At 64.7% G+C, this 25,584-nt stretch overlaps 4 protein-coding genes and 2 long non-coding RNA genes across 9 annotated transcripts; 4 read left to right on the top strand and 2 right to left on the bottom strand.

The window, feature by feature from the left end:
* The first annotated feature begins 143 nt into the window (after positions 1-143).
* On the top strand, positions 144-5,391 carry DNAJC4 (DnaJ heat shock protein family (Hsp40) member C4). 2 transcript variants are annotated; one of them, XM_031943810.1, is made up of 7 exons: positions 144-481; positions 3,031-3,130; positions 3,384-3,477; positions 4,271-4,467; positions 4,579-4,749; positions 4,821-4,907; positions 5,270-5,391. In XM_031943810.1, exons 2-7 carry the CDS (start codon positions 3,039-3,041, stop codon positions 5,340-5,342), a joined length of 714 nt encoding a protein of 237 aa, XP_031799670.1. In that variant the 5' UTR covers positions 144-481; positions 3,031-3,038; the 3' UTR covers positions 5,343-5,391. The 2 variants fall into 2 exon arrangements, with proteins under 2 accessions (XP_031799670.1, XP_031799671.1); XM_031943811.1 differs by lacking the exon at positions 144-481 and adding an exon at positions 567-1,174.
* Positions 5,392-5,712: 321 nt separating this feature from the next.
* Positions 5,713-9,656, top strand: VEGFB (vascular endothelial growth factor B). The gene is made up of 7 exons (XM_031943808.1): positions 5,713-6,022; positions 6,984-7,026; positions 7,242-7,438; positions 7,729-7,802; positions 8,034-8,066; positions 8,260-8,400; positions 9,229-9,656. Exons 1-7 carry the CDS (start codon positions 5,777-5,779, stop codon positions 9,248-9,250), a joined length of 756 nt encoding a protein of 251 aa, XP_031799668.1. The 5' UTR covers positions 5,713-5,776; the 3' UTR covers positions 9,251-9,656.
* A 1,494-nt stretch (positions 9,657-11,150) lies between these two features.
* FKBP2 (FKBP prolyl isomerase 2) lies at positions 11,151-13,910 on the top strand. 2 transcript variants are annotated; one of them, XM_031943809.1, is made up of 6 exons: positions 11,151-11,256; positions 12,472-12,637; positions 12,805-12,917; positions 12,998-13,044; positions 13,601-13,636; positions 13,747-13,910. In XM_031943809.1, the coding sequence occupies exons 1-6, from the start codon at positions 11,153-11,155 to the stop codon at positions 13,806-13,808; spliced, it is 528 nt and encodes a 175-aa protein (XP_031799669.1). In that variant the 5' UTR covers positions 11,151-11,152; the 3' UTR covers positions 13,809-13,910. The 2 variants fall into 2 exon arrangements, 1 of the variants encoding a protein (XP_031799669.1); XR_004230385.1 differs by lacking the exons at positions 11,151-11,256; positions 12,805-12,917; positions 12,998-13,044; positions 13,601-13,636; positions 13,747-13,910 and adding an exon at positions 11,318-12,271 and having other exon boundaries at positions 12,472-12,561.
* Positions 13,911-14,659: 749 nt separating this feature from the next.
* On the bottom strand, positions 14,660-17,028 carry PPP1R14B (protein phosphatase 1 regulatory inhibitor subunit 14B). The gene is made up of 4 exons (XM_031943812.1): positions 16,705-17,028; positions 15,388-15,471; positions 15,177-15,209; positions 14,660-15,026 (listed from the first exon to the last, which is right to left on the bottom strand). The coding sequence occupies exons 1-4, from the start codon at positions 16,948-16,950 to the stop codon at positions 14,958-14,960; spliced, it is 432 nt and encodes a 143-aa protein (XP_031799672.1). The 5' UTR covers positions 16,951-17,028; the 3' UTR covers positions 14,660-14,957.
* Positions 17,029-17,104: 76 nt separating this feature from the next.
* Positions 17,105-18,892, top strand: LOC116420135. Its single transcript, XR_004230386.1, has 2 exons — positions 17,105-17,906; positions 18,373-18,892. It is a non-coding gene; the product is annotated as an uncharacterized LOC116420135 (long non-coding RNA).
* On the bottom strand, positions 18,580-20,715 carry LOC111721503. Of its 2 annotated transcripts, XR_002770663.2 has the most exons (3): positions 19,896-20,715; positions 18,978-19,085; positions 18,580-18,821 (listed from the first exon to the last, which is right to left on the bottom strand). It is a non-coding gene; the product is annotated as an uncharacterized LOC111721503 (long non-coding RNA). The 2 variants fall into 2 exon arrangements; XR_004230387.1 differs by lacking the exon at positions 19,896-20,715 and having other exon boundaries at positions 18,978-19,855.
* Between the last annotated feature and the right edge of the window lie 4,869 nt (positions 20,716-25,584).

Raw genomic sequence — 25,584 nt, 5'->3', positions numbered from 1 at the left:
GTTTCCCCCCTTTCTCTCCCCCCTCGCACGCACTGGGGGTCCGGGCTGGAGCCCTGCCTCAGGCCCGGAATTTCTGTCTGACCTTGGACAGGTCACTCGGCCTGGGCCTCAGTTGCCCGCTCCGAAGAACTAGGGGAGGGGCTCTGAGCACGTCCTCCGCCCCGCCCCCCAGCCTGGGCCCCTCCTCACAGACACGCACCCCTCGAGGCAGCCCAGGAAGCAGGGGAGGGCCTGGGGGCGGGACCTCGCCACGTCAGCCCCACCCCTTACGTCTTCGCCGCTAGGTGGGCGGGCCTAAGGGCTCTAGGGCCAATGAGAGCAGCTCAGGACGGGAGGTGGGTGGGCGGTGCCAACCGATTTTGCGAGCTCGGTAGACGGGACTAGAAGCACACGGACCAATTGAGAGATCCGGGGGCGGGAAGAGGCGTGGCCTGAGCGGGAGAAGGAAATGGCGGCGCGGGCGTCGGGCTCCGGAGCTCCTGTGAGTGTCCTGGAGGACGTGTGGGGGGGGGGGGGGGGGGGGGGGGGGGTCGGAGGCGGTGCGTGGGGGCGGGGCCTCGCACCGTGGCCCCTCCCCCCAAATCCAGGTTGGGGGGCAGAGGGACGCCGGCCTAGTTTGCGGGGCCGGGACGTTGGGTTTCTTTCCCCGGGTGAGGAAGGTTGGAGTAGAGGCTTCCTCTGCCTCGGTTTCTCCCCTGGGGGTGAGAATCTGCCCCTCCTCCAGCACCCCGCAGGACGGGCCCCCGCTTCCCCGCACAGGACACCCCAATGCCCGCTTGCGTCCGGCTCCCGGGTCTCTGACACTGGGGACGCCGCGTCCCAAGGCTCAGCTCTCCCGAGCCCTCAGTGTCAGAAGCCCCAGCGTCAGTCTCCTTGTTAGACCCCCCCATACCCCCCGCACCAAATCCCCGGGTCCGCCCCCCATGTCCCCTAATACCGGATGCCCACGTCCCGAAGTCAGCTCTTCAGTGTCAGAGACCTCCAGGCTCCCCAGCAAATACCCCCGGGCCCCCAACGCCCCCGCACCCAGGTGGTGAATCAAGTACAAGGAGTCAGGCGGACCCTTCCTGTCTGCGCAGTCCTGGGCACCCCCTGTGTCTGCCTCAGTTGTCTCAAATGCAAAGTAGGAATCATCCCAGCACCTGCCAGCCCGTGGTTGTGAGGAGCCAGTGAGGTAATATTGGTGAAGTGCTTAGTGCGGCGCACATAGTAGGTGCTTAATAAATGCTTTTGTTCCCTTTTCCCAGCATCCCCCAGGGGAAGACAAACCTCTCAGTGTGAGATCCCCCCAGCGTCCCCCAGTGTGAGATCCCCCCAGCATCCCCCAGTGTGAGATCCCCCCAGTGTGAGATCCCCCAGCATCCCCCAGTGTGAGATCCCCCAGCATCCCCCAGTGTGAGATCCCCCCAGTGTGAAATCCCCCCAGTATGAGATCCCCCCCAGTGTGAGATCCCCCCAGTGTGAGATCCCCCCCAGTGTGAGATCCCCCCAGCGTCCCCCAGTGTGAGATCCCCCCAGCATCCCCCAGTGTGAGATCCCCCCAGTGTGAGATCCCCCAGCATCCCCCAGTGTGAGATCCCCCAGCATCCCCCAGTGTGAGATCCCCCCAGTGTGAAATCCCCCAGATGTGAAATCCCCCAGTCATGAGATCCCCCCAGTGTGAGATCCCCCAGTGTGAGATCCCCGAGCGCCCCCAGTGTGAGATCCCCCAGCTGCCCCCAGTGTGAGATCCCCAGTGTGAGATCCCCCAGCATCCCCCAGTGTGAGATCCCCCAGTGTGAGATCCCCAGCGTCCCCCAGTGTGAGATCCCCCCCCCCCAGTGTGAGATCCCCCAGCATCCCCCAGTGTGAGATCCCCCAGCATCCCCCAGTGTGAGATCCCCCAGCATCCCCCAGTGTGAGATCCCCCCAGTGTGAAATCCCCCCCAGTATGAGATCCCCCCCAGTGTGAGATCCCCCCAGTGTGAGATCCCCCAGCGTCCCCCAGTGTGAGATCCCCCAGGCCCCCCAGTGTGAGATCCCCAGCATCCCCAGTGTGAGATCCCCCAGCATCCCCAGTGTGAGATCCCCCAGTGTGAAATCCCCCAGTATGAGATCCCCAGCGCCCCCAGTGTGAGATCCCCCCAGCGTCCCCCAGTGTGAGATCCCCCCAGCGTCCCCCAGTGTGAGATCCCCCCAGTGTGAGATCCCCCAGCATCCCCCAGTGTGAGATCCCCCAGCACCCCAGTGTGAGATCCCCCCAGTGTGAGATCCCCCAGCGTCCCCCTGTTATAGGCCAGAACTCTGAACTTGAAACAAGGCATTCTTACAAGGTGCCGCCAGTGGAGTTGACAGAGACCATGGTTATCTACTTTACCCTGGCTCCATGTGACTGATTTAATCCTCCCAGGAGATGTTTTGGGAATGGAGGAGACAATGGTTAAATCTTTAGCATTGATTGGGTTCCGGGTGATACAGTGATTGGTTTGGACTCATTGTGGGGCACATAAGGAGGACCTCTCCGGGCCAGGAGGCCCCACACTCTCCGAGGCCCAGCGCTCTCAGAGGCCTGGACAGACTCACTCTGTCGGCCGCCCTTGCTGTGGCCAGAGGCGGGAGCACAAACCCTTGGATACCCGGAGGGAAGGAGGGAAGGCAGAAGAGGGGGCGGCCGTGCTGCACCCAAAGTCCAGGAGGCCTCCGGAAAGCTCGCCGGGTCCCAGTGAAGGAGACAGGACTTGGAAGGAGACAATAAAGGATTTGAACTTTAACCCCGGCTGCTCGTGTGGCCATTACTGAGCCGTCCGAAGGCCGATCCCCAAGACCCAGGAAACGGAAACCGAGAGCATTACATCTTAGAGAGAACACTACATCCCCCAATGGAGGACAAGACCCCAGGGGATCCCCACTGACAGAGGATGTCCCCCGGGGTCCCCACTCTCAGGAAGCACCCCCAAGGCTCCCCCACTGTCACAGGTTCCTGGCCCCCCCAAGGGATCAGCTGGTCAGGGGCGGCCTGGGTGACTTTTCTGTGTCCTGCCCTCCCCCCAGGCACAGATATGCCCCTCCTGCGCCTGGTCTCCCAGCTCTGCCAGCTCCGGCCCCGATGCCCTCCTTGTGCCAGGTCCCTCAGCGTCAGTCCCTGCCAGAGGTGAGTCTGGGCGGGGGAGGGCGAGCCCCTGCTCGTCTGTCTGTGGCCTCGGCCTCTGCAGGTCCCAGAGGGGGTTGGGCCAGGTGGTCCTCCCTTCAGCCCTCCTCGCCTGTTGGAGGCCGCCTGGGCCCGCTTCGAGTCCCAGCTCGGCCCCTGAGCCCTGCCACCTGGGTTCCCGTTCCGGGCCTGCTCGGGCCCCGCCTCCTCTGGGGTGACCCTGGAGCCATCCAGGGTCTCCCCTACCTTCTGTCAGGGCAAGACAAAGTAACTACTATGAGCTCCTGGGGATCTGTCCCGATGCCAGCATGAAGGAAGTCAAGCGCGCCTTTTTTGCCAAGTCCAAAGAGGTGGGTCTGGGCCGGGAGGTGGGTGAGGGCGCCCTTGGGGAGCTGCTGCCGTTGCCCCACCCCCAACGCTTTCCAAGTGGGGAGTAGGGGAAGGAGCTTTGGGCTGGGAGTCAAAAGACCTCAGGAGGGACGGCTTGTGAGCCGGGAGACCTCAGACAAGTCACTGTCTGAACCAGGCACTGTGAGCGCCGGGCGCTGGCTCTGGCTCCCTGCAGCAGTGCCCAGGACGGGCCTGGCCCCAGAATCACCGGGGTCTGCGGGGCCCCTGTGGGGAGACGGGGATAGATGGGGGTGGGAGTGACCTGGAATAGCCTTCCCTGTCCGGCCTTTTGGGTTGGGAAATGCCCAGGCCTGGAGCCAGGCTGGGGCGTGTGGTAAGAGCAGGGGCCTCTGGGGGATACCCAGAAGGCTCGGGGACAAGTGATCTTTGTGCCGCTTCCAGCCCCTTTGTCCCACAGAAGCCAGCGCTCTTTCACCACCCAGACACGTATTGGTTCCCTAGGAGCCGGCCAATAAGCTGCCCTCGGGGAGCTTGGAGTCCCCATTCCCATGATACGCCGGGCCACAAAGCCCACCGGGGGAGGGGACATGGGGGACACCGCAGGGGGAGCTGCATGCGGGAGGGGGACAAGGGAAAAGGCAGCCGGAAACCCTTCCGGCATCACTGGGGCCCCCAAGCCTTCAGAGTGGGGCAGAGTCTGGGCTGGGGCGAGAAAGGAGGTGTGGGGCAGCGCGGGCTTGGGGGACAGAGAGGGGCTGGGAGCCCCCCAGTTACCAGCCTCCCCTCCGCCAGCTTCACCCCGACCGGGACCCCAAGAACCCTGCGCTCCACAACCAGTTCGTGGAGCTGAACGAAGCCTACCGGGTTCTGAGCAAGGAATGCAGCCGGCGGGCCTATGACAACCAGCTCTCCCTTCGAGGCTCCGCGCCACCTCCCGGCCCCGCCCCCCGGGGGGCCCGCCCCAGCTACCGCCCCCCCTCGGGCTCCAGGTGAAGGCCGGCCCCGCCCCCGCCCCACCCCCCGCCGGCGCCCCGCCCCCACCCCCCCTGAAGCCCCCGCCCCACCCCCCGCCGGCGCCCCAGCATTCCCTCTCCCGGCAGCTCCTGGTCCTGGGCCGAGGCTGACGCCCGCTACTGGGGGCAGTTCCGCAGGGTGCGCCCGGAGGACTTCGTCGGCGCCCGGCAGAGGCAGCAGAAGCAGAACCACCGCGTGCTGGGCTACTGCCTCCTGCTGATGCTGGGGGGCATGGTCATGCACTACGTCGCCTTCAGGTGAGGGGGGAGCCGGGGGGGCCCCGGGAGAGGCGGCCGCCTAACCCTAAATGCGCGCCCTCCCCCCGCAGAAAGCTGGAGCAGGTGCACCGGAGCTTCATGGACGAGAAGGACCGCGTTATCATGGCCATCTACAATGAGAGCAGGACCAGGGCCAGGTCTCTGCCCCCCGGGGCCCCGGCGGGAGGGCTGGGTGCCCGAACGCCGCCCACCGACGCCGAGTAACCGGGCTGCCAGCCTGTGCCCGCGGGGAGGGGGCGGAGCTGAGCCCTCCTGGAAGGGTCGGGGCGGGCACAGCGGCGCGCGGGAGCTGCAGAGCGGGGGCGCGCACGGGGGGGGGGGCCCGGGGAGCTGCAGAGCGGGGGCGCGCACGGGTGGGGGGGGGCCGGGGAGCTGCAGAGCGGGGGCGCGCACGGGGGGCGGGGGGCGGCTCGCTTCCTGGGGGAGGGGCTTAGGGCGAGTTGGTGACGGGCACGAAGCGCTCCCGGGGCCAGGGGGTCACTCGGCCTTTCCCCTCCAGAGCGAACAGCGCCAGGCTCCAGCAGGAGAAACTGCAGAAGGCTCAGAGCCCCCAGCCGCGCCCCGAGAAGTGACCCGCGCCCCTTCTTCCCTCCGCCGTCCGAGGGGCCGCGCAGACTGACGGGGGGCCTGCAGCGCGCGTACAATAAAGTCTTTGTCAGTGGGTGTGAGCCTCCTCCCTTGCCTCCGCTCTTCCCGCGGGCCTTGCCTTCGGCCCCGGCCCGGGCCCCAGCGCTCAGGAGCCGCTTCCTCCCGCCCACGTGGGCCGCAGCCCCAGGCGCGAGCGGGCGCTGTCCGCCCGGCCCGGCCCGCGCCAGCTGGAGGGAGGGAGGGAGGGAGGGAGGAGGAAGGGGGCGTGCGCAGCCCCAGGGGGAGCGGCCCGGGATGGGGGTGCGGGCCGCCGGCTGCCCGCCCCCGCTGCCCCTCCCTCTCACCCCCTCCCCGGCCGCGGCCGGCCCCTCCCCCCGGGCCCGGGGTGGGGGTGGGGGGGAGCGCGTGTCTGGGTCACATGAGCCGCCCGGGCTCGGCCCCCCGCAGCCCCGGCCGCCCGTGTCCCCGCCGCCGCCACTGCCGCCGCCTCGTCGGGCCCCGCGCCGCCTCCCGCGCCCCGCGGCCCCGCCATGGGGCGCCCCTCGCGCCTGCCCCCGCCCCCGGGCTAGGACGATGCGGGAGCCCCGCGGGCACCATGAGCCCCCTCCTGCTGGCCGCCCTGCTGCTGCTGCTGCCGCCGCTGCCCCCCGGAACCCCGGCGCAGGTAGGTGCGCCCGCGCCCCCGCTGCCCTCTTCCCAAGGTTGGCGGAAGGAAGTGGGGCCGCGGCGCGGGCCGAGGGCCGCCCTGGGCAGCCGAGCCAGCCTCGGGTGTCCGGGACGGGGCCGAGGGCAGCGGCGGGGGGCAGGCGCCGGCCCCCGGGGCTCAGCCGGGGGTGGGGGTGGGCGGGACCACGTCCGCCTCCCTTGCCAGCCGTGCCCCTCCCCGCCCCTGCCCGGCTGGACAAGTGTGGCCGGAGGGCGCAGGGCGGCGGCGGGAGAGCTCGCAGCCCGGGCCAGCCGGGGAGAGGCTGCGCCCTCGAGGATGGGGAGGGCGGCCATCGGGGCGGATCGGAGCGGGGAGGCAGGCGCAGCCCGGGCTGGGGGCGGGGTGAGAAATGAGACAGTTGGCCGCTCGCTCGCTACGTGACCTTGGACTAGTCGGCTCCCTTGGGAAGCGCCCACCCTGTGAGCCGCGGCCTCAGACCGCAGTTCTGCCGCGGCCGGCGGCTCCCCGGGTGCCCCGCTGTCACCGCCGGGGGAGTGTCCGGGCTCGGGCTTTCCCCTCTCCTCGCTTCTCCGAGACTTACCCAGGACCTCGCCGAGGGGCTCATTAACATGCAGGAGGAGCCTGAACTTGGCCCCAGCCCCCGAGCTGCCCCATCCCGCTCCCGGGCAGGCGTGGGCCCCAGAGCCGAACGGAAGGAGGGAACCTGGGGTTGGAACCCAGGTCCTCTGACCCTCAGATACAGCAGCGCCGGGATCCCCTCCGAGAGCCCACAGTCCGGGGCAGGGATTTCTTCGGAGGGGCCCGGAGAGGGGTCGGGAGGCCAGGGACGGACGCGGAGAAAGGGGAAGCTCTGGAGACATGGAGCATCTCCTCAGGCATCAGGGGGCTCTGGTTCTAGATTATGGGCCCCCCAGTTCTCATGTTCTACTGTGTAAGCGGTGTCCTCTTCCCCCTCCAGACGTCCAGCTCCCCCCCTGAGGGTCCCCACCGCCAAGAGAAAGGTAAGAGGCTGCGCTCGAGGGATTCTGGGACCAAAACCCCAAAGAGATGGCAGCGTCAGGAGTCCAGTGGCGGAGCTCCAGAAGGGTGGGCTGGGGCTGAGCTAACTGCATCTGTTGGGGGGGGGGGGTGTGGGTGTCCAGAGAGGGGCGGGGCAGGTCCCGGGAGGATGAAGAGCCGGGGCGCTCTGGCAGACGGGCACTTGTCCTTTCGGCAGTGGTTCCTTGGCTGGAGGTGTTCAGCCGAGCCTCCTGCCAGCCCAGGGAGGTGCTGGTGCCCTTGAGCCAGGAGTTCCCCGGGGAGGTCGCCCACCAGCTGGTCCCTAGCTGCGTGCCCCTGCAGCGCTGCGGAGGCTGCTGCTCGGACGAGGCTTTCGAATGTGTGCCTACTGGCCAGCGCCACGTCCGGATGCAGGTACCAGGGTGGGGAGGGAGCCGCGGGGCCTGCCCATGTCGGCGCTGCCGGAAGCTGAGCGAGCACCGGGATTCTGCCACCCTGGAGCCTCCCCAAGGCTCACCAGCCTTGGGTGGGAGGGGGTCCTGCCACTTGTGTGACCACATCTGGGTCTCGGTTTCCTCGTTTGTAACGTGACCAGAGATCCCTCCCAAATCTAAAAGCCCCAGGCTTGGGACCCCCTCGTCCCACCCGCCCCCCCCCCCCACAGTTCTCTCTCTCTCTCTCTTGGCCCTTTGCTCTGAGGACAGATCCTGATGATCAGATACCTGAGCAGTCACCTGGGGGAGATGTCCTTCGTGGAGCACAGCCAGTGTGAATGCAGGTAGAGGGGCCAGGGGAGAGGGGGGCAAAAACCGGACGGAACCGGAGAAGCCCAGGGCTCTGGGAGCACGGCCGCACTCGGATGGGCCACTCTGGGTGGTCAGACTTGGTTCTGAGAACGTGATCAAAAGCCTTGTCCCCTTTTAATTTAAATTAAAATCAAGGGGGCTTGTGGGAGGCTTGAAATCTGACTGTCCAGGGCCCCCATCCTCTCTCCCCTTTTGCTTTTCAGACCCAAAAAGGACATTTTGGTGAAACCAGTCAGGTGAGCTCACGGCTGGCTTTCCCCGCTTTGGGCGCTAGCTCCAGAACCGGGCCCTTGAGGGGTACAGTGTGGGCTAGATAACCTGGGCCCCGTGAGGCACCATGGGTCAAGAAGCTGCCCCTCCTGCTCCTTGCCCCCAGCTCCCACCCCTCCTCAGCTTCAGGCTGGTCACATGAGCGCTCCCTTTTGCCAGCGTCAGCTCCAGGCCCCAGTGCCCCAGATGTGCCCAGAGACGACAGCGCCCCGATCCTCGAACCTGCACCTGTCGCTGTAGACGCCGCAGCTTATTGCGTTGCCAAGGGCGGGGCCTAGAGTTCAACCCAGACACCTGCAGGTGAGTAGAGGCAGACCAGGTCAGAGCTGGGGAGGGAGGGGAGGAGGAGGAGAAGGAGGAGGAGGAGGGACAAATCTGGCCAAGAAGGCACAGGAGCAGGAGGAGCAGCAACACCCTCCACCCACAAACTCCACATGAATCCCTAAGTCAGAGAAGCAGGGGCAGAAATAGAGTCAGCCACCCTGAAGTTGGGGAGCTGGAGTTCAAAGGATTTAGAGCAACAAGAGACCTTGGGGTTCATCTCCTGCAACCCCCGAGGATCTGAGAGGCAGTTATCGTGCGGGCAGCAATTGGCCACGTGGAGCGGCCAGCCTGGGGTCATTGTCAACGGCCAATGGCACTGACGTGAAAGAGCTCAGCAGAAGGCTGAGGGCCCTCGGCTTCGGTGGGTCTCACGGGGGAAATGAGAGTTACAGGAGCTCTCCACAGTCCTCCCAGCTCTGCCATTCCGTGTTCTAAGGATCCTTTTTCTGTGTTTTGAGTCCTCTCATTGTGTGTTCTCAGAGTCCTCCTATTGTATGTTATAAGGGCCCTCCCATTCTATGTTCCAAGAGTCCTCAGTCCATGTTTTAAGGGCCCTCCCATTGTTTTCTAAGGGCCCTCCTGCCCTGACATAATTGCTTCTTTCCCCCTCATCCGACTCTTCCAAGACCGCGGCCTAAGGAGTATTTATTAGGCGCTTTCTGGATTTGGGGGAACACACAGAAAGACAAAACGACGTGGGTGTAGCCTCTGCTGAGGCTTTTGAAGCTGGGCTCCTTCAGGCTTCCTCTGGTGGGGAGGATGCCGTGGTTCAGGGTCTGAGCTCGACCTTCTTGACGTCCTCAGGTGCAAGAAGCTGCGAAGGTGACACAGCCTTTCCTGGATTCTGAAGGGACATCCCCTTTTGACCCCACGCTGGGATGGGGGAGCCCCGTTGGGTCCACGTACCAGTGGCTCCCGCTGGGGAAGAAGCAGCTGCTACACAGGAAGCCCAGACGCTTGGAATGATCCGTGACCCTGAGCTGCTATGCTTGAAGGGGAGGGGTGGGCAGGGGAGGCCACTGGTTTGGGGCAGAAGGAATGGACCCTTCTTTACTGAATGACCCCCCTCACCCAGAGAAACACCTTGTCCCTTATTGCTCCCCATCTTCCCCTGACAATTGACAATGGGATGAACAAAGGTGGGAGGACCCCAGAGCCTCCAAGAATGTTCTTGGCTTTGGTACGTGGACTGTGTGACCCCCAAACCTCATAAAAGTGATGAAAAGAGCCGACTTCTAAACTCTGCAGACTCATCACAAAACTAGGCCAACCCTAAGCCGCCCTGGTGCACGGTGGGAGAGCTGCAGTGGGGGGCCAGCGTGGGAGGGGGAGAGAGGAAGCTCCGTCCTGGCCGTCTCCAGGGCTTCCAGACCTCTCCCAGCTCAGATTCTGGTGCCAAGGTGGCCCTGAGCACAGCAGGCATCGGGAGATTTGTTAGCAAACTCTTGGCACACCAGGCCCCAAACTTCACACCTCTCTGGAGCCCAAGCCCCAGTGGGGAAAAGGCACCCGGAGACCCCCATGTCAGAGAATGAAAGCCCAGTGTTCACCCCCAGTTGCCAGGGGAGGAGGGATGACGTTCCTCACCCACAGGAAGGGGGGGGAATTGGACCTTCAGCCATTTGATCAGAGAAGGTGATGGAGGCAGCACTGAGGAGGCAGGACCCCAGATCCTGGGGCTTGGACCCTTCCCCTCCCCCTCCCAGCTTGTAGGTCTCCAGGGGCTTCTTGCTGACTAGCCCTGGCTCCTGCAACCTTGACATTGAGATGCCCCCAGCCCCAGCTCCCCCCCCCTCACAGCTGATCCCCCCTGGCCGCCCCCATGTGCCCCCTGCTGTCATCCAGAAGGGGACAGGTCACTCTGGGTTTCTAAGACCCTTTCCAGGCAACCATAGCAGTCGGGTCCCTCTAAAAGGGCATCCCCTTCTCTGCACCCACCAGACCTGGGGAGGGGGAGGGGTCTCGGGCAGGGACTCCTCTTGAGCCCACTCCTATTTCCTGCTCTGGGCCGGCGGGGAGTCACCTGCAAATGCTTCCGTTTCATGTTTCATACTCCAACAGGAAGAGGAGCCCAGGGCTCAAGCAAAGGGCCTGGGGGTCCCCGCGTTATTTCTACCCGGGGAGCGGGGGCAGCCAGGTTCCTTCTGGGAGGTGCAGGCTGGACCTCTGGAGGAAGGGTCCAGACCTTTTTAATGAACACCCGAGTCCTGCAGGATTGGGCAGGGGTGGTTATTCAGGGAGGGAGGGTTCGGCTACGGGAGGCCGCGCCACAAGGAGAAACTGAGGCACGGAAGAGCAGGGGTCACTCAAGGTCACTCAAGGCACGTGGTGCCCAGGGCCTGGCTACAAGCCAGGGGCTCCTTCCTGCGCGGGGTCAGGGGGATCCGCAACGGGGTCTGGCTGGGAGGCCTTGGGGGAAACTGAGTCAGGGCCCGCCGCGAGGGAGGGGGACTGGCGGCAAGATGGCGCCACAGCCCCAGAGGAGGCGGGAGGCGGCGCGGCCCGCGCTGCGCCCGGCCGGAAGCGGCCGTGGCCGGCTCGGAAGTCGCCCTTAACCCTAAGACCGGGAAGCCCGCGCTCGCTGGGGGCGTCCGGGAGGAGAGAGAGCCGAGGAGGGGAAGTGACATCACCTCCTGCTCCCGTCCAGCGGGTCTCTGACCAGACCGACCCCCGCAGCCTCACGTGACGGGGGCGGTTCTTGGGGCGGAGCCCCGAGGCTCCCTGACCAATGACGGAGGGCGGCGTGGCCCCGACCGAGGGGGGGTGGCGGCGCGTGCGCAGTGGCGGCGGCGGCGGCGGCGCTGATCAGGACTCCGGGGGCGCGGTGAGGAGGTGAGCGGGGGCCGCAGCCCGGGGCGGGGACGGGGCCGGGGCCGGGGCCCGGGGCTTCGCCGAGGGGCAGGGTAGCAGGGAGAGGGGCCCGGGGATATTGCCGGCGGGGTGATGCCGCAGGGGGCGGAGTCGTATTCTGCAGGGGGCGGGGCCCCAAGCCAAGGGGCGGGGGCTGATCAAGGAGAAGGTGGGGCCCCGAGTCGGGAGCCGAGTCCCGCGCTAACGGACCTTGGCGCCCCGGGGGCGGAGCCGGGATCCGCAGAGGGCGGGCCCGTGAGCGAGGGCGGGACCCTGGGCCCGGGGGCGGGGCTGGCCCCGCGGAAGCACGCAGCCATTGGCCGGGGGGCGGGCCCCAGGGCGGAGGTGGGCGGGGCATCGGGCCCCGGGACTGAGCCTCTGAAGGGCGGGGCCCAAGCTCCCGGGCCCGCTGCGGGCAAGGGGGAGAGTCCTGGGCCGGGGAGCCGAGGCGGCCTCCGGGGAGGGCGGGCCTGGGGTCGAGGTCGGCCCCGGACTCCCCCGGGGGAAGTGGTGTGGGTAGAAAGGGAGCAGCGGGCGCCAGAGCCGGGCCCCGTGTGGGTGCCCCGCAGACCTCCGCGGGCTCAGAGCTGGGGGGGCGCCCCCGGGGGAGGGGGGGGTCAGGCCTGGGGCGTCACCTCCTCGGACAGGGGCTCCCCAGAGCCCGCGGGAGACGTGTGGGTGCCCAGGGGGCGCCCCCCGTCCGTTGGCGAGGTGTGGGTGTGCTGGGCTGGAGGGGCCTGGGTGTGGCGGGAGTGGGGGGTGCCCGTGGGGCCGGCGGGGGGGCGGCCGGAGAGGGTCTGGACCTTGCGGAAAGGGGAGGCCACCAAGGGCGCAGGAGGCAACTGAAGGGCGGGGGAGCAGGGCGGGGAACGAGCGGGATTGGGGGGTGGGATCCGCGGCGACAGCTTTGGGGCAGGACCCCCGGCTGCTGTGTCTTCCCCTCGTCCCCTCCCCCCGCCGCTGGGCTCAAAGGTCAAGCCCCCTTTCCGCTAGACAGGTAAGTGTGGCTGCCGAGGCCTGCTGGGGAGTGGGCGGGGGTCCCCGAGGGATAACTCCCCGAGGGGGGTGGGCACACTGCTGGCAGTGACCCCAACAGACAAGGGCGGGGGCGCCTGGCCGGGAGGGGGGGCTTTGGGGGTGCAGCCACCCAGCTCCCAGTGACCGTCTCCTCGGCCCTCCCCCGCTTTGTGCCCACAGGGTCATGCAGCTGAGCTGGCTTCTGGTCTTCCTGTCCCTCTGCCTGGGTGTCCTGCCCACCAGGGCAGGGGAGGGGAAGCGAAAGCTGCAGATTGGAGTCAAAAAACGGGTGGACCATTGCCCCCTCAAGTCCCGCAAGGGGGACGTGCTCCACATCCATTACACTGTGAGCAGGCCCAGCGGGGGCTCCTCCTGGAGGGCGGGTGGGCAGGACCCCGGGGGGGGGAGGGGGCCCTGCCGAGAGCCTAGGCCGAGCCCGGGCTGGAGCAGCACGCTCTGGACCCCATGAGCTCTGCCTGCCTGCCTGCGCCCTCACCCCCTCTCCCTCCGCAGGGGAGGCTGGAGGATGGCACCGAGTTTGACAGCAGCCTCCATCGAGACCAGCCTTTTGTCTTCTCCTTGGGGACAGGCCAGGTCATCAAGGGCTGGGACCAGGGGCTCCTCGGGTAAGTGGGAGGGGGCCGGGAGGCGGGGAGGCCGGGCTCGGAGCTCGGCTGCTGTGGCTACAGGGCTGTTCTCCTTGCAGGATGTGTGAGGGGGAGAAGCGGAAGCTGGTGATCCCTTCAGAGCTGGGTAAGGGACCAGGGCTTTGGGGTGGGGGCCCTGCACCGCCCTGCCATAAAGCAGCTTGTCGCGTGGCCGGGTGTCCCCCCCGCCCCCAGAGCTGCTCAGGACACTCCTGGACCTGGTGCTGCCCGACCTTGACGTCCCCATCACGACCTGAGGGGTCTTCTGGGGGCTCTTGCCTTCTCTCCCACTTCCCGGGGCTTCTGGGAGAGCAGTCTGTCTAAAAGCCCCGGCTCTTGCCATTGCCCCTCTTGGAAATCAAAAAAGGGTTGGCACATGAAAGCCATCGGCGGCTCCATCGGAAGAAAGGCTCAAGGGCCCGGGAGATGGTGGGGAGGGGCTCCCCCTTTGCCTTTGCTGCCTGCCGTCTCCCATTCCCCTCGGCCTCTGCTGTCCAAAGCCGTCCCTGTGTCCCCGGGCCCTGGGCTCCTTGCTGGGAGCTTGGCCCACCTGCTTCCGCTTTAGGGTCTGGGAGAGGAGGCACCTCAATGGGGGTCCCCCGGGGGGGGGTGGAAGGCGTGGGCCAAAGGCGCCTCCTTCACGCACCTACTTCTCCCCACAGGATATGGGGATCGAGGGGCTCCCCCAAAGATTCCAGGTAATCCAATCGGACCTTGTTCCTCTCTCCCCCACCCCCCACCCCCCGGGGCTGGAGGAAGGCTGGCCTCTGGCCTCCGCCTTGCTCTGAAGCCTCCTTCCCTCCCCCAGGTAGAGCCACATTGGTGTTTGAGGTGGAGCTGCTGAAGATCGAGCGGAGACCCGAACTCTAGCAGAGGGGCCGGGGAGGGGGAGGGTGGGGGGAGTCAGGAAGTCCTTCTCTCAGGGGACCATTCTTTGTTTAAAAAAAAGTGAAATAAAAAAAGCCAAAGGGAGCGTGTGTGTTTACGTGTGGCTCTTGTGCAGAGGCGGGCAGAGCTGGAGCCGGGCAGGCTGGGCTGATAAGCATGTGGGCCCCGCTTGGCTGTGCCCCACCCCACTCTGGGCAGCCCTTCCCTAGCTGGGTGGCCTTATTTCAGCCGGGAAGTCGGCCTCAAAAACCTCAGCAGGCCTGCCCACGGGGCCGGAGCAGAACCCAGGAATCCCAGCCTCCTTTCCTAGCTTGTAGTGCCATGTTGTGCCACACGGGGGCACAGGAAACACAGCTTTCCAGGGGAACTTGGGCAGAACGAAGGGGCTTGGGCCGGGTGGGATGGGCAAGGGGGCAGAAGCCAATTCTGGGGCCAGCCAAGAAAAGCAGGGGAGGGCCTGCTTGATTCCTGTGCCCTCGGTGGGTGGCAGGAGTTGGCACGATGCCCATGTGGCTGAGCCCAGGCCGGAAGCCCGGGCCGGAAAGGGGGCACATGCCTTCCAGCTGACATCAGCAGCGCCAGCCACCCCGCCCGCCTCCCCAGCCCCAGCCTCCCCAGCCAGTTCCGTCTCCAGTCTGGGGATGGAGCTCTGGGTTGTCGCCACAGCAACAGGGCCTTGGAGGAAGGCTTGCCGGAGCCTCCTGGGGTCCAGACGGGCACAAGGACCCCTCAGGCTCTGGGCAGTGTTCTCTGGGTGCCCGCTTCCCCCCCCCCCCCCCACCGGGCAGGAGATGCCGGATCCCACCCCCCAAGCACACAGACCAGGCTCGGCGTGCACAAAAGGCAGGTCCTGGCTTTATTCAAGGGCCTGTGCGGCCATCGATATAAAAACACAAAAAGTCCCTCAGCTTAATAACAATAAAAAAACCCCAAACGGAAACTCGGGGGGGCAGGGAAAGGCCCCGAGGAGGAGCTCGAGGGGCCCTCTGGGGGGCACCAGGCCCAGGCAGCAGGGCCCCCCCCTCAAGTATTGCTGTTGCTACGAGGTCTGGGGAAGTAGGGGTGGGCAGCGATTGTCCTGGTGGGTGGCCCCCGCCTCACCCCAGTCAAGGGCCGGGTGGGGGCGGGGCCTCACTTCTTCTGGGGTGTGCTCAGCTTTTGCATCCCTCGGATCTTGTCTAGCAGGTCAGAGATGAAGGCCTGGAGGGAGAGAGGCCGAGTTGGGGCGGAGGGGGCCGTGGGACCCAGGTGTCCTGACTGGGAGGCCAAAGGCCCTTTGGATGGGGGGAGGGGCTCATAGATAGGGGAGTGGCTCGTGGATGGGGACCCCCCACACCCACAGGCTCTTACCTCGGTGGGTTTGTAACAGTCAACCAACAGCTCCTGAGGGAAAGAAAGGCACACAGTGAAGCCCTTGTGGACCCCCCCACTGCCCAAACCGGCTCCAGAGCTACCCCGAGCTCGGTGACCTCCGTGGTCAAGCCCTGAATGTGCAGCTGAAGCCCAGGGCCCGCGCCCATAAGGGCCGGGGTCTCCGGCTCTCTTCCCGCCCCTTCCCCACCTTGACTCGGGCAGCCCGAGTGCTGTCAGTCTCCATGTCCAAAAGCTCATCCACGTCAATCTCCAGCTCAGGGATTTCTTCTTCCTGGAAGACAGAAGGGGCTGAGTCGGGGCACAGGGGGAGGGCCCCGGGCGGGCTCCCCTGCCGGACCCTCAAGCACCCCCTTCCCTCCTCAAGCTCTTCTGGAAGGCAGAGGGCGGCAGCTGCAGGGATAGAGAAACGGGGCCAACAGCAGAGGGCTGAAGGGGAGACAAGTTGCCAGAGAAGAATCGCGGCAGCATCCTGCCAGCGGGCACAATGGGGCCAGAGGAGGGAGGTGCCAGACGGCTACCGCCGGGGGAGCCCCAGAGTGAGGGCGCTCCGAGAAGGCAGACGAGGGGCAGGGAGAATAAGGAACAGGGCGGGCGGAAAGAAGCTGGGCTCCTCCTGGCAAGGGCCACTCTCCCCTCGGGCACAGGTGGTGCCAGCTGCCTCTGTTCATCGGCTACTGCCCCCTCCCCTCGTCCCCCCAAACACCTGCCATGAACTTCCTGCCCAGCAAGGGGGAGGGGGGCTCCACCACATCCCTGCCCCCTCCTGGGAAGCAGCAGCTGGAGGGGAGAGAGAGGAGAGGAAGTGAGGATTGGGAGGGGTCAGAGGTCAGAAGCGAGAAGCCCGGGACCCTTGGAAACAGGAACAATGGCAGGCTCTGGGAGGGGGGAGGGAGGGAGCCCCCAGGCGCTGCCAGCCGCCCCTTCCAGAAGCAGCCGCATTCCAGGGCAGGGCCCCGGCCTACCTCCGCCCGCCGCACCCGTGGGTCCCTGACTCATCCCATGAGCAACCCCCGTGTCAGGGCAGGAGAGGGCGGGAAGAGCCGGCGGGCAGACAATGGGTGCCTCCCCGCACCCCCTCCCCAGCCAGGTCTCCGAGGCCACGCATGGGGGCGCCAAACAACGGCCCGACCCCTTCTTCCTAATCTCGGGGGCCGGGGGACCCCACGGGGCCGGGAAGCCGGCAGACCACGAGGGCGAGGGAGGGGCTGGCTCTGCCCCAGCGGGGTGCGAGGAGTTCCCGGCGGCGGGGGGGGGGGGAGGAGCAGGGAAGCCAGCACTGTCCCAAAACCAGCCGAGGGGGGGAGGCAGGGCGAGGGAGACCAGGGTTCCGGGTGGGGGGGAATTGGGGCCGGGGTCCCAGATCGGGAGGCGGGCTGGTGCCGGAGCCCCAGATCTTCACGGGGGTGGGGTGGGGGGGCAGAGCCTCAGAGCCGGGGAAGGGTGCCGGCGGGGGCAGGGTGCCGGCGGGGGTGGGCGGGGGTGGGCGGGGTCCCGGCCCCCTCACCTGGCAGTCGTACAAGCCGGTGAGCTGCTCCAGGATCCACTCCTCCAGGTTGAGCCGCTTCCGCAGCTCCTTGCGGTCATACTTGACCGTGACCTTGCCCTGTCGCCGCACCGGGCCCTCGTCCTCAGCCCCGGCCGGACCCTCGCCCGCCGCGCCCGGGGGGCTCTGGAAGTAGACGCGGGGCCCGGGGCCGGCCCCCCCGGGGGCCGCCACCGCCGCGCCGCCCGCCGGGCCGCTGTCCGCCATCCGCGGCCGGGCCGAGGCCGAGGACGCCGGGCCACGTGCACGCACGCGCGGGGCGCCCGCCGGCGGACGGACGGACGGAGGGACCGCCGGACGGCGCCAGGGGCCGCTGCCCCCCGCCGCGCTCGCCGCGCCCCGCCCCGGCCCGCCCCGCCGCCGCCCTTTGTCCGCCGCGAGCCGGAGCCGCCGCCGGAGCCTCCGGAGCCGCCGCCGCCGCCGCCTCTGTGTCTCGCTGGCTCCCCCTTCCCCGACCACACCCCCTTAAAGGGCCCGCCTCGCTGCGGGCCGCCCCCTCCCCAGGCCGGGCCGCCCTCCGCGCTCGGACCCGGGCCCGCCCCCGGCCCCCCCTCAGCCCGGGCCCCCGGCGCCCCCGGCCTCAGGCTGCGGGGAGCCCCGATGCGGAGCGGCTGGGGGCGGGGGGCGTCCTGCCTCTGTCGCTGACTGCCCTCTGCCCGCGCCGCGCGGCGGAGGTGAGAGACCACGGGGGGCGGGGGCGACCGGTACCGCTGGGCCGGGCTCGGGGGTCTGCGGGAAGGGGCCCCTAAGATGGCTGCGCCCCGGGCAGTCTGGGCAATGTAGTTCCGAGGGTCTGCGCTGGGCCGCCCATCCCCCCACCGGACGCTCAGGCCCCTCCCCCCAGGGTCTCCTAGCTCCGGAAGAGCGTTGGGAGCCGCGACGCGGCCCGGGGCCCACGCGGGCTCGGGCCTTGGCGGAGCGCCTCCCGCGGCGGGCCGTGGCGCCCTCTGCCCGGGGGCCCCGGAACTGGCGGCTGCTGGTCCGCCCGGCAAAGCCGCCCAGGGCCCGGCCGCTCCCCGCTCAGCTCGTATCCCCGGCGGGGAACTGAGGCACCCGGGCCGCCCGGCGGAAGCGCCCGGCGCCCCCCAGCGGCCTCAAGGCGAAGCGCCCCGCGTCCCCCCTGCTGCCGGGAGGGCTCTGAATCGCCGTCGGGCATTTGGCAGGTGGGGAGACAGAGTCACAAGAAGCCGGCTCGGTGCTCCTTCGCCTGGGTCTGGGTCAGCGGGGGAAGGTGGGATCTGGGCGCCCGAGAGCCTCAGCTCAGCCTGCTGCAGCCCCGTTGGGGGGCAGAGATGCGGGGGAGGGGGAGGGAGGGGGGCGCTGAGATGTGGGGGAGGGGGGCGCTGAGATGCGGGGAGGGGGCGCTGAGATGGGGGGAGGGGCGCTGAGATGGGGGAGGGGGGGCGCTGAGATGCGGGGCGGGTGGGCGCTGAGATGCGGGGGAGGGGGCGCTGAGATGCGGGGGAGGGGGCGCTGAGATGGGGGGAGGGGGGCGCTGAGATGCGGGGGGGGAGGGGGGCGCTGAGATGCGGGGGGGCGGGGGGCGCTGAGATGCGGGAGGGAGGGGGTCACTGAGATGCGGGGGGGGGGCGGGGGGGGGGGGGGCGCTGAGCCCGTCTCTTCCTCTAGAGCCGCAGCAGCAGCAGTGACCGAGTGGAACTGGCCGGAGCCCGAATGGCGGCGGAGACGACTTAGGAGCCCGCGGTGTGCCCGGACAGGCCCGAGCTGGGGCAAGGCCCAGGGACTGTCCGGGGCCAGGAACGGCCACAGAAGCAGGGTGGGCGAGCGGGGAGGAAGCCGGAGGCTCCGGAGAAACGTCTGCCCTCTGCTCCCGGCTCCGCCAGGCCTTTCATGAACTGGAGGGAGCGGCCCAAGGGGAGGCCCCGGACTTGGGACCTCCGGTCAGCGCCCAACCCAGTTCTAGAGGAGTCCGTGAAAGGGGCTGCCCGAGGAGAGAGCTGGGGACCCTCGGGGCCCATGGCGCCGCCTTTTCTTCCTTTCACTTTCCCTGTTTGTGCACGGGCTCATGCGGGAGGATGGTCGGTGGTTGTATGTTTGCGGTTTGCTTTTTTTGCCTTCTCCATGTGTGGGGGAAGGAAGAGAAAGAATTCAGAACTAAAATAAAATAAAACTGAATTTTAGAAATCAATTGAGACTTTTTTTAGTGGCGCAGGAGATAAGTTGCTGGGACTGGAGTAAAAAAAGGGAATTCAGATCCACTTTTGGATACTTACTGGCTATGTGGCGCTGGTCGGATTGTTCCACCTCAGACGGCCTCAGTCTCCTCCTCTGTGAAATGGGGGCATCTCATATTTGCGGAGCACCTGGCGGCAGCAGGCATTCTGTCACATAAATCCCATCAAAGCATGATCAAGACTCCCTTCAGTTCTGACCTGATGTGGGTCATTTCACTCCAAGAAGACAAGGACTTGTCCAAAGTCACCGGCAAAGCGGGGACTCTGAACTCAAGGCCCATCCGCTTTGAGCCGTGCTTGTCACCTCCACGATGGACATTTTCGAAGTCTGCTGGACCCGGTCTCCTCTGAGGCTCCCGATCTCCCTCCAGCCCAGTGTCCCCGACTCCAGGCCTCCCTCCCCTTTCGGTAACTTCCCCAGTGTGTGTGGGGGGGAACAAAGGACAAAATGAGGAGAGGAATGGGAACTGTGCCCCCAGCCCACGTGGGCAGAGAGCCGCTGGGTCGCAGCAGCCCCCACTCCCAAGCCTGGGGAGGGCCTGGCCCTGCTGGGAGGCTGGTTCCGGGTGGCCGAGGGATCAGTCTGAAGTCAGAGACGCTTCCAGGAGAAGGACCGAGGCTGGAGGCCGAGGCCCGCTCCCTCTTTCCTGGCGGGGTCTCCACCCTTAAAAGCTGGGCTGTTGGACTGGTCAGTCACTGGGGGGGAGGGGCTGGAAGGCTCCCTGGAGGAGGGGGATGGTGGTAGCCGCAAATGTCACCCAGGAAGCCCTTTTCCCTCTGAGCCGGGGGCTCTGGGATGGCAGTCTGACCCCACGCCCCTCACAGCAGAGGAAAGGGGCAGCACCCCCGGGGCCAGCTTGGGTCACATCTCACCATATATTCCATGGCGTAGGGTCAGAGCTGGGGGGGGGGCTTAGAACAGGGGATGTCAGGGCTGGGAGGGGGCTTAGCACTTACTCTAATTTTGCCCTGAGAGAAGCTCTGGCCCGAGGCCTGGGCCCAGCTCCCTCTGCAGACAGGAAGCACTTCCTGAGCGGCTCGGGTGGGCAGTGGGCATTTGCAGAAGCGCCGCTGGCCCGGGGTCCTCGGTCCTTCCCCCCTTTTCTGCGGCTTCCTGAGGAAAGGGGCCAAGGGCCTAAATCAGGCTGTCGTGTGGGAGAATCCAGGCCAGATGGCTGCCGCCCCTACCTTTCTCTACCTGTTCTTTACAGAGCAGCATCCCTAGAGGGGGGAAGGGAGGCTCGTTAGGCAGGACAGAAACATCCCTCAAGAACAGCCCGGTCCCTTTGCTCTAATTCTGACGAGCTCCTGCTTCGGTTTTAATTCCGTCTCCCGAGCGGAGCCTCCGGGAGCGAGGCCCCGGGCGGCGGCCGCCGTGCTCTGGTTTCCGCTCCGGGTACATCACAGCCCCCATTATACTCCAGCACTGGGCCTCTGGTTCCCGGGCAGGCCCTTCTGGGGCCTTCGGTTCAAGCAGCAGTTAATTAAGCTGCCCTTGACCTCCTCAATCTGCCCAAACTGGGCCCCGGAGCCGAACTAAGCCTACCAGGGCGATGCAAGCACAGGCTCTGCCGGGGCCCCTCCCTGCGAGCCAGCGTTCTGGAGGGGCCGTGCGGGGCAGTAGTTAGAGCAGCATGGACTCTGTCGCCCGGATGGCTCCGTGGCTTAAGGAGCTTCAGGATGGAGGGATTCTCTGGGCTTCCAGGGTTTCAGACTCAGTAATCCCACTTTCACTGGAGAGTGAAAAAGAGCCCCAAGCACTTCTTAAGCCCTTGTGCTAAACTCAGTCAACCCCCGCAACGCAGCCTGAAGTTTGGAGCTGAGGGAGATGAGGCAGATAACAAAATTAAAGACACCGTCCCAACAGCCCCTCCCCCCTCCCTCCCCCTCCCCCCTTCAGATCAGAGAGCTTAGACTTTTCTGCCAACAGGAATTGCTCCTTTTCCCTCTTTGTTTTCCCTCTGCCCGGAGATCTCCAGGCTAGTTAATGTTCCAAGACATTGTGACCCTGCCCGGGGCCCAGCCTTTCATCTCTGGTTCCAACTCTCCCCTCCTGCCTACCCCGAGGCTCATCCAAAGGGGACGGGTCTTGGGGCGCCCCGGGCGCCTGCTCCTCCTCCTTCCCTTCTACCCCCCCCCCAACTGGCTCCTGTTACCTGTGTCTAGCCCGGGGCATCTTCCAGGTCTGGACCATTCCAGGAACGAGGCGAGGAGATCCAAAGTTTCCTGTATTCCCTGAAGAGGGCCCGCTTTCCCACATTCCCCCAGCTCCCTTCCCGTCCCCCCTCCCCTTTCCCACCCCCATCCTCAGATTACCGAGCTAATGCTGCTTTCAGCTCCGCTGCCAGAGGCTCTGGGGAGGCTGGGGTGGGGTTAATCGAGGGTGGAGGCTGGAAGGCACCAGGCCTCTCCCTCCAGCATTACCGAGACGCCCCAGTCCCATTACCGAGACTTCCCATTCCCATTACCGAGACTTCCCATTCCCATTACCGAGACGCCCCATCCCATTACCGGGGCTTGGAGAGTGTCCGCAGAGGAAAAAGCCCTCTTCCAGGGAGCCCTCTGGGACCATGGCACCGGAGAATTAACACTCACTCTGCCATTGTCTGCTGAGGGCACTTTCCCAGGCAGGGCCTCCAGAAAATTCCTCGCTCCCCCTCCCCAGCAGCTCCGAGTCCTCAGGAAGTCTGGAAGGAAGGAGGGATGGCAGGGACTTGGAAGATGCGTATGAGGCAAATTAGGAAACTGAGGCAGATCGGCAAAGGCTCCGGCCCCAGGTCAGCTGAGCACGTCTCCTAGAGCCACCCAGAGGGAATGGGGAGGCTCAAGGAGGCCCCTCTGTAGGTCAGGAAAGGGCTCAGAGAGACCCACGTGCCCTGGCCAAGGTATCTGGGGAGCGAGGGGCAGAGGCAGAATCCTCGCCTTCTCCCTTGACTCCCCCCACAGAATCTGCTTCTTCTACCCAGGGTAGCCTCTGGCTCTTCCCAGACTCTCCATGGAACTCTAGGCTGGCTTTCCTGGGATCTAGAGCTTAGCTTTCCCTGTCCCTCTCTCCTCTCCCCTTCCCTCTTCTCTGTCATTTCTCTAGCTCTGTCTCTCTCCCATCCCTGCCCCTCTTCTCTTTAGTTCCCTCTCTCTCTTCTTTAGCTCTATTTCTCTTCCATCTCTGCCTGTCTCTTTAGTTCTCTTCTCTCTAGCTCTGTCTCTCTTCCATCTCTCTCTTTTTTCTAGTTGCATCTCTTCCAGCTCTATCTCTTTTCTCTGTCTTTTTCTGTCTCTCTGCCATCTCTGTCTCTCTCCAGTTCTCTCTTTAGCTCTGTCTCTGTCTGTCTGGCTCATCTCTGTATCTTTATCTCCTCTCTAGCTCTGTCTTCCATCTCTCTTTTCTAGGTCTGTTTCTTCCAGCTTTATCTCTTTTCTCTAGCTCTGTCTCTGTCTCTCTTCCATCTCTACCTGTCTCTCCCTAGCTGTCTCACTTCTCTTTCTTCTCTCTAGCTTTGTCTTTCTTCCCTCTGTCTCTCTTCTTAATTCTCTCTTCCCTTTTTGCCTGTCTCTCTGGCTCTCTTTTCTCTAGCTGTCTCTTCATCTCTGTCTCTTTTCTCTAGCTTTGTTTCATCTCTCTAGCTTTGTCTTTTTTCCAACTGTCTCTCTTCTATTTAGTTCTTTCTCTTCCATCTCTGCCTCTCTCTAGCTCTATCCTTTCTCTCTGTCTCTCTTCTATCTCTTTTTTTTCTAGTTCTGCCTCTTCCAGCTCTCTTTTCTCTAGCTCAGTCTCTCTTCCATCTTCCATCTCTGTATCTTTATCTCTCTTCTCCAGCTCTGTCTCTCTTCCATCTCTCTCTCTCTTTTTCTCTAGTGATGTCTCTTCCAGCTTTATCTTCCCTCTAACTCTGTCTCTGTCTCTCTTCCATCTTCTAGCACTGTCTCTCCCATCTCTGTATCTTTATCTCTCTTCTCTCTTGTTCTCTCTCTTCCACTTCTTTCTCTCTAGTTCTCTCTTCCAGCTTTATCTTCTCTCTAGTTCTGACTCTCTCTTCCATCTTCCAGCTCTGCCTGTCTCTTTAGCTCTTTTTTTTCCCTCTAGCTCTGTCTGTTTGTCTCTCCCATCTCTGCCCACCTCTGTATCTTTGTCTCTCTCCTCTCTAGCTGTCTCTCTTCCATCTCTCTCTTTTCTCTAGTTGTATCTCTTCCAGCTCTATCTCTTTTCTCTAGCTGTCTCTGTCTCTCTGCCATCTTCCATCTCTGTCTTTCTCCAGTTCTTCCTTTAGCTCTGTCTCTGTCTGTCCCATCTCTGCCCATCTCTGTATCTTTATCTCCTCTCTAGCTCTGTCTTCCATCTCTCTTTTCTAGCTCTGTTTCTTCCAGCTTTATCTCTTTTCTCTAGTTCTGTCTCTCTTCCATCTCAGCCTGTCTCTCCCTAGCTGTTTCGCTTCTATCTCAGTCTCTTCTCTCTAGCTTTGGCTTTCTTCCATCTATTTACTTCTCTCTCTTCCATCTCTGTCTCTCTCTAGCTGTGTCTCTCTCTCCCATCTCTGTATCCTTCTCTCTTGTTCTCTCTCTTTCTCTCTAGTTCTGTCTCTTCCAGCTCTATCTTCTCTCTAGCTCTGACTCTCTCTTCCATCTTCCAGCTCTGTCTCTCTTTAGTTCTTTTTTCTCTCTCTGTCTCTCCCACCTCTGTCCCACCTCTGTCTCTGGCTCTCTTTTCTCTCTGTCTCTGGTCTCCCTCAGTGCTCCCTCCCCATCTCCATCTCTCTCTCTCTCTGCACGGGTTCCAGCCCCAGTTCTTCCTCTGCTAACTGAATCACGCCCGGTCACCCTTGAGATCCAGGCCCCAACTCCGGAGCCGCGGGACTGGTGGAGGCAGCCTGGAGCAGTTGGGCGCGATCTGTGCCTTAGAAGACCCCGGTTCAAGCCCTGGCGCTGGCTGGGGGACCTCCAGGCTTCTCCCGGCAGCTTCATGGGCTGAGCCGGTCTGGGCTCCTTCAGCAGCCCAGGAGGCTGTAAGTTCCCCGAGGGCAGGAAGTTCCCTTTGGACCGAAGCCAGCAGGGACAGCAGTACCTCGGTAGCTGTCTCCCTCTGTCCAGTCTCGGGATTCGACTCCCCGGGGAGACTGAGAACAAAGGCCAGGAGAAAGGCCGTGGCCTCCACTTCGGTGTCCAAAGGAGGCCGCGCCTCCAGTCTGGGAGGATTGCTCTGTACCTCAGCCCCTTCATCTGAGAAATGGGTATGTTCCCATGGGCCCGAGAAAGCGCAGTCGTCAATCCCGGAAGAACTGGAATAGGGAGACTCCTGTATTGTTTCCTGCTCCAGGAAGATGAGTCAGTGGAGCGAGAGGCTCTCTGAGGTCCCTGCCATCTGGGAAGGCTCCGATGTGTATGTAGGTGCCAGACCGGGATGCTTGACAGTGGGCAATTTAGCAAAGAAAATTGTCAGCAATTGGACTTGAGGTCAGGGAAGCCTGTGGTTAGCCCTAGCGGGGATCCGCCCCAGCGTCCCTCCCTAGCAGGGGGCTGACTTCGGAGAGGAAAGGAAGGCGCTCTGGGAGCCCAGCTGGAGGAGAGCGGGGAGCCAGGCCCGGGGAGACGGGGGCAGCATCCGCTCCGCTTGGCCTCTTCCCAGGGCACCCTGGGAGCCGGAGGGGCCTCTGGCACCGGGCAGGCCCCCAGGTCAGTGGAGCGGACTTTCTGGGAATCCTGGTGACCCAGGCGGGACTTAAAGGCCCTGGGGCCAGGCCGGCAGGCGGCTTGTATGGAGGCAGGCCTAGTAAACTGGCTACTCCTGGCTAAGCTTAGTGCTGGTGACCCGTCCAGGGTCGCCCAGTCAGGATTCCCTCCGAGGCGGGGCAGGACCTCCTTGAGCGGCAGCGGTGGTGCCCCAGTGCACGGAGCGCCCAGTCAGGAGTCTGGGAGGTCAACTATGACTTCGGACACTTACTGGCAGGGAGACCCTTCACCACATGACTCAGTTTTCTCATCTGTAAAATGAGAAGCAAATGGCGAACCACTCTGTTATTTTTGCCAAGAAAACCCCAAATGGGGTCTCGGAGGAGCTCTTAATTTATCTTTTTGTCTGGGGACCGCATCTGACACTTAGTAGGCACCTAATGCTGGTGGATTGAGCGATTCCTGACTATAAAGCTGAAACTTTCCTCATCTGTAAAATGGGGATAATCCCATCAATAGGAATACTCTCAGAAGGCTGGGCTTTCAGAACGGGCTTGGCCCACCTCAAGGCGCGGCAGACCCGGGAGGAATGCTTATGGCTATTTGTACAGAAAAGGAAACCGAGGCTCAAGCAGGCCAGCCTCTCCCCTCCTCCCCCCATGTGAGGCACACTTGCCAGGCTGGGCCCTCCTGTTGCAGGCCCAGCAGGAGACCTTGCCACCCTCCCCCTCCTCCCCACCTTGCCAGCCTCCCCCTCCTCCCCATTGCCAGCCTCCCCCTCCTCCCACCCAGCCAGCCTCCCCCTCCTCCCCTTCCTCCCACCTTGCCAGCCTCCCCCTCCTCCCACCTTGCAGCCTCCCCCTCCTCCCACCCTGCCAGCCTTCCCCTCCTCCCCATTGCCAGCCTCCCCCTCCTCCCACCTTGCCAGCCTCCCCCTCCTCCCACCCTGCCAGCCTCCCCCTCCTCCCCCTTGCAGCCCCCC

This window comes from Sarcophilus harrisii, chromosome 6, assembly GCF_902635505.1.
Source record: "Sarcophilus harrisii chromosome 6, mSarHar1.11, whole genome shotgun sequence".
In the NCBI taxonomy this organism is placed as follows: Eukaryota; Metazoa; Chordata; class Mammalia; order Dasyuromorphia; family Dasyuridae; genus Sarcophilus; species Sarcophilus harrisii.
This window is presented reverse-complemented; position numbering and strand designations above follow the sequence as displayed.

What these genes read in the sequence shown, in the direction of transcription:
- DNAJC4 (XM_031943810.1), top strand. Translation starts at nt 3,039, where the DNA reads ATGCCCCTCCTGCGCCTGGTCTCCCAGCTCTGCCAGCTCCGGCCCCGA. An exon ending in AGCGTCAGTCCCTGCCAGAG is followed by an intron (nt 3,131 to 3,383) that starts GTGAGTCTGGGC and finishes ACCTTCTGTCAG; the next exon opens with GGCAAGACAAAGTAACTACT. An exon ending in TTTTTGCCAAGTCCAAAGAG is followed by an intron (nt 3,478 to 4,270) that starts GTGGGTCTGGGC and finishes CCCCTCCGCCAG; the next exon opens with CTTCACCCCGACCGGGACCC.
- VEGFB (XM_031943808.1), top strand. Translation starts at nt 5,777, where the DNA reads ATGAGCCGCCCGGGCTCGGCCCCCCGCAGCCCCGGCCGCCCGTGTCCC. An exon ending in TCCCCACCGCCAAGAGAAAG is followed by an intron (nt 7,027 to 7,241) that starts GTAAGAGGCTGC and finishes TCCTTTCGGCAG; the next exon opens with TGGTTCCTTGGCTGGAGGTG. An exon ending in TTCAACCCAGACACCTGCAG is followed by an intron (nt 8,401 to 9,228) that starts GTGAGTAGAGGC and finishes TGACGTCCTCAG; the next exon opens with GTGCAAGAAGCTGCGAAGGT.
- FKBP2 (XM_031943809.1), top strand. Translation starts at nt 11,153, where the DNA reads ATGACGGAGGGCGGCGTGGCCCCGACCGAGGGGGGGTGGCGGCGCGTG. An exon ending in TCCGGGGGCGCGGTGAGGAG is followed by an intron (nt 11,257 to 12,471) that starts GTGAGCGGGGGC and finishes TTGTGCCCACAG; the next exon opens with GGTCATGCAGCTGAGCTGGC. An exon ending in GGTGATCCCTTCAGAGCTGG is followed by an intron (nt 13,045 to 13,600) that starts GTAAGGGACCAG and finishes TTCTCCCCACAG; the next exon opens with GATATGGGGATCGAGGGGCT.
- PPP1R14B (XM_031943812.1), bottom strand. Translation starts at nt 16,950, where the DNA reads ATGGCGGACAGCGGCCCGGCGGGCGGCGCGGCGGTGGCGGCCCCCGGG. An exon ending in CCGGCTTGTACGACTGCCAG is followed by an intron (nt 15,472 to 16,704) that starts GTGAGGGGGCCG and finishes TCTGTCTTCCAG; the next exon opens with GAAGAAGAAATCCCTGAGCT. An exon ending in CTCGGGCTGCCCGAGTCAAG is followed by an intron (nt 15,210 to 15,387) that starts GTGGGGAAGGGG and finishes TCTTTCCCTCAG; the next exon opens with GAGCTGTTGGTTGACTGTTA.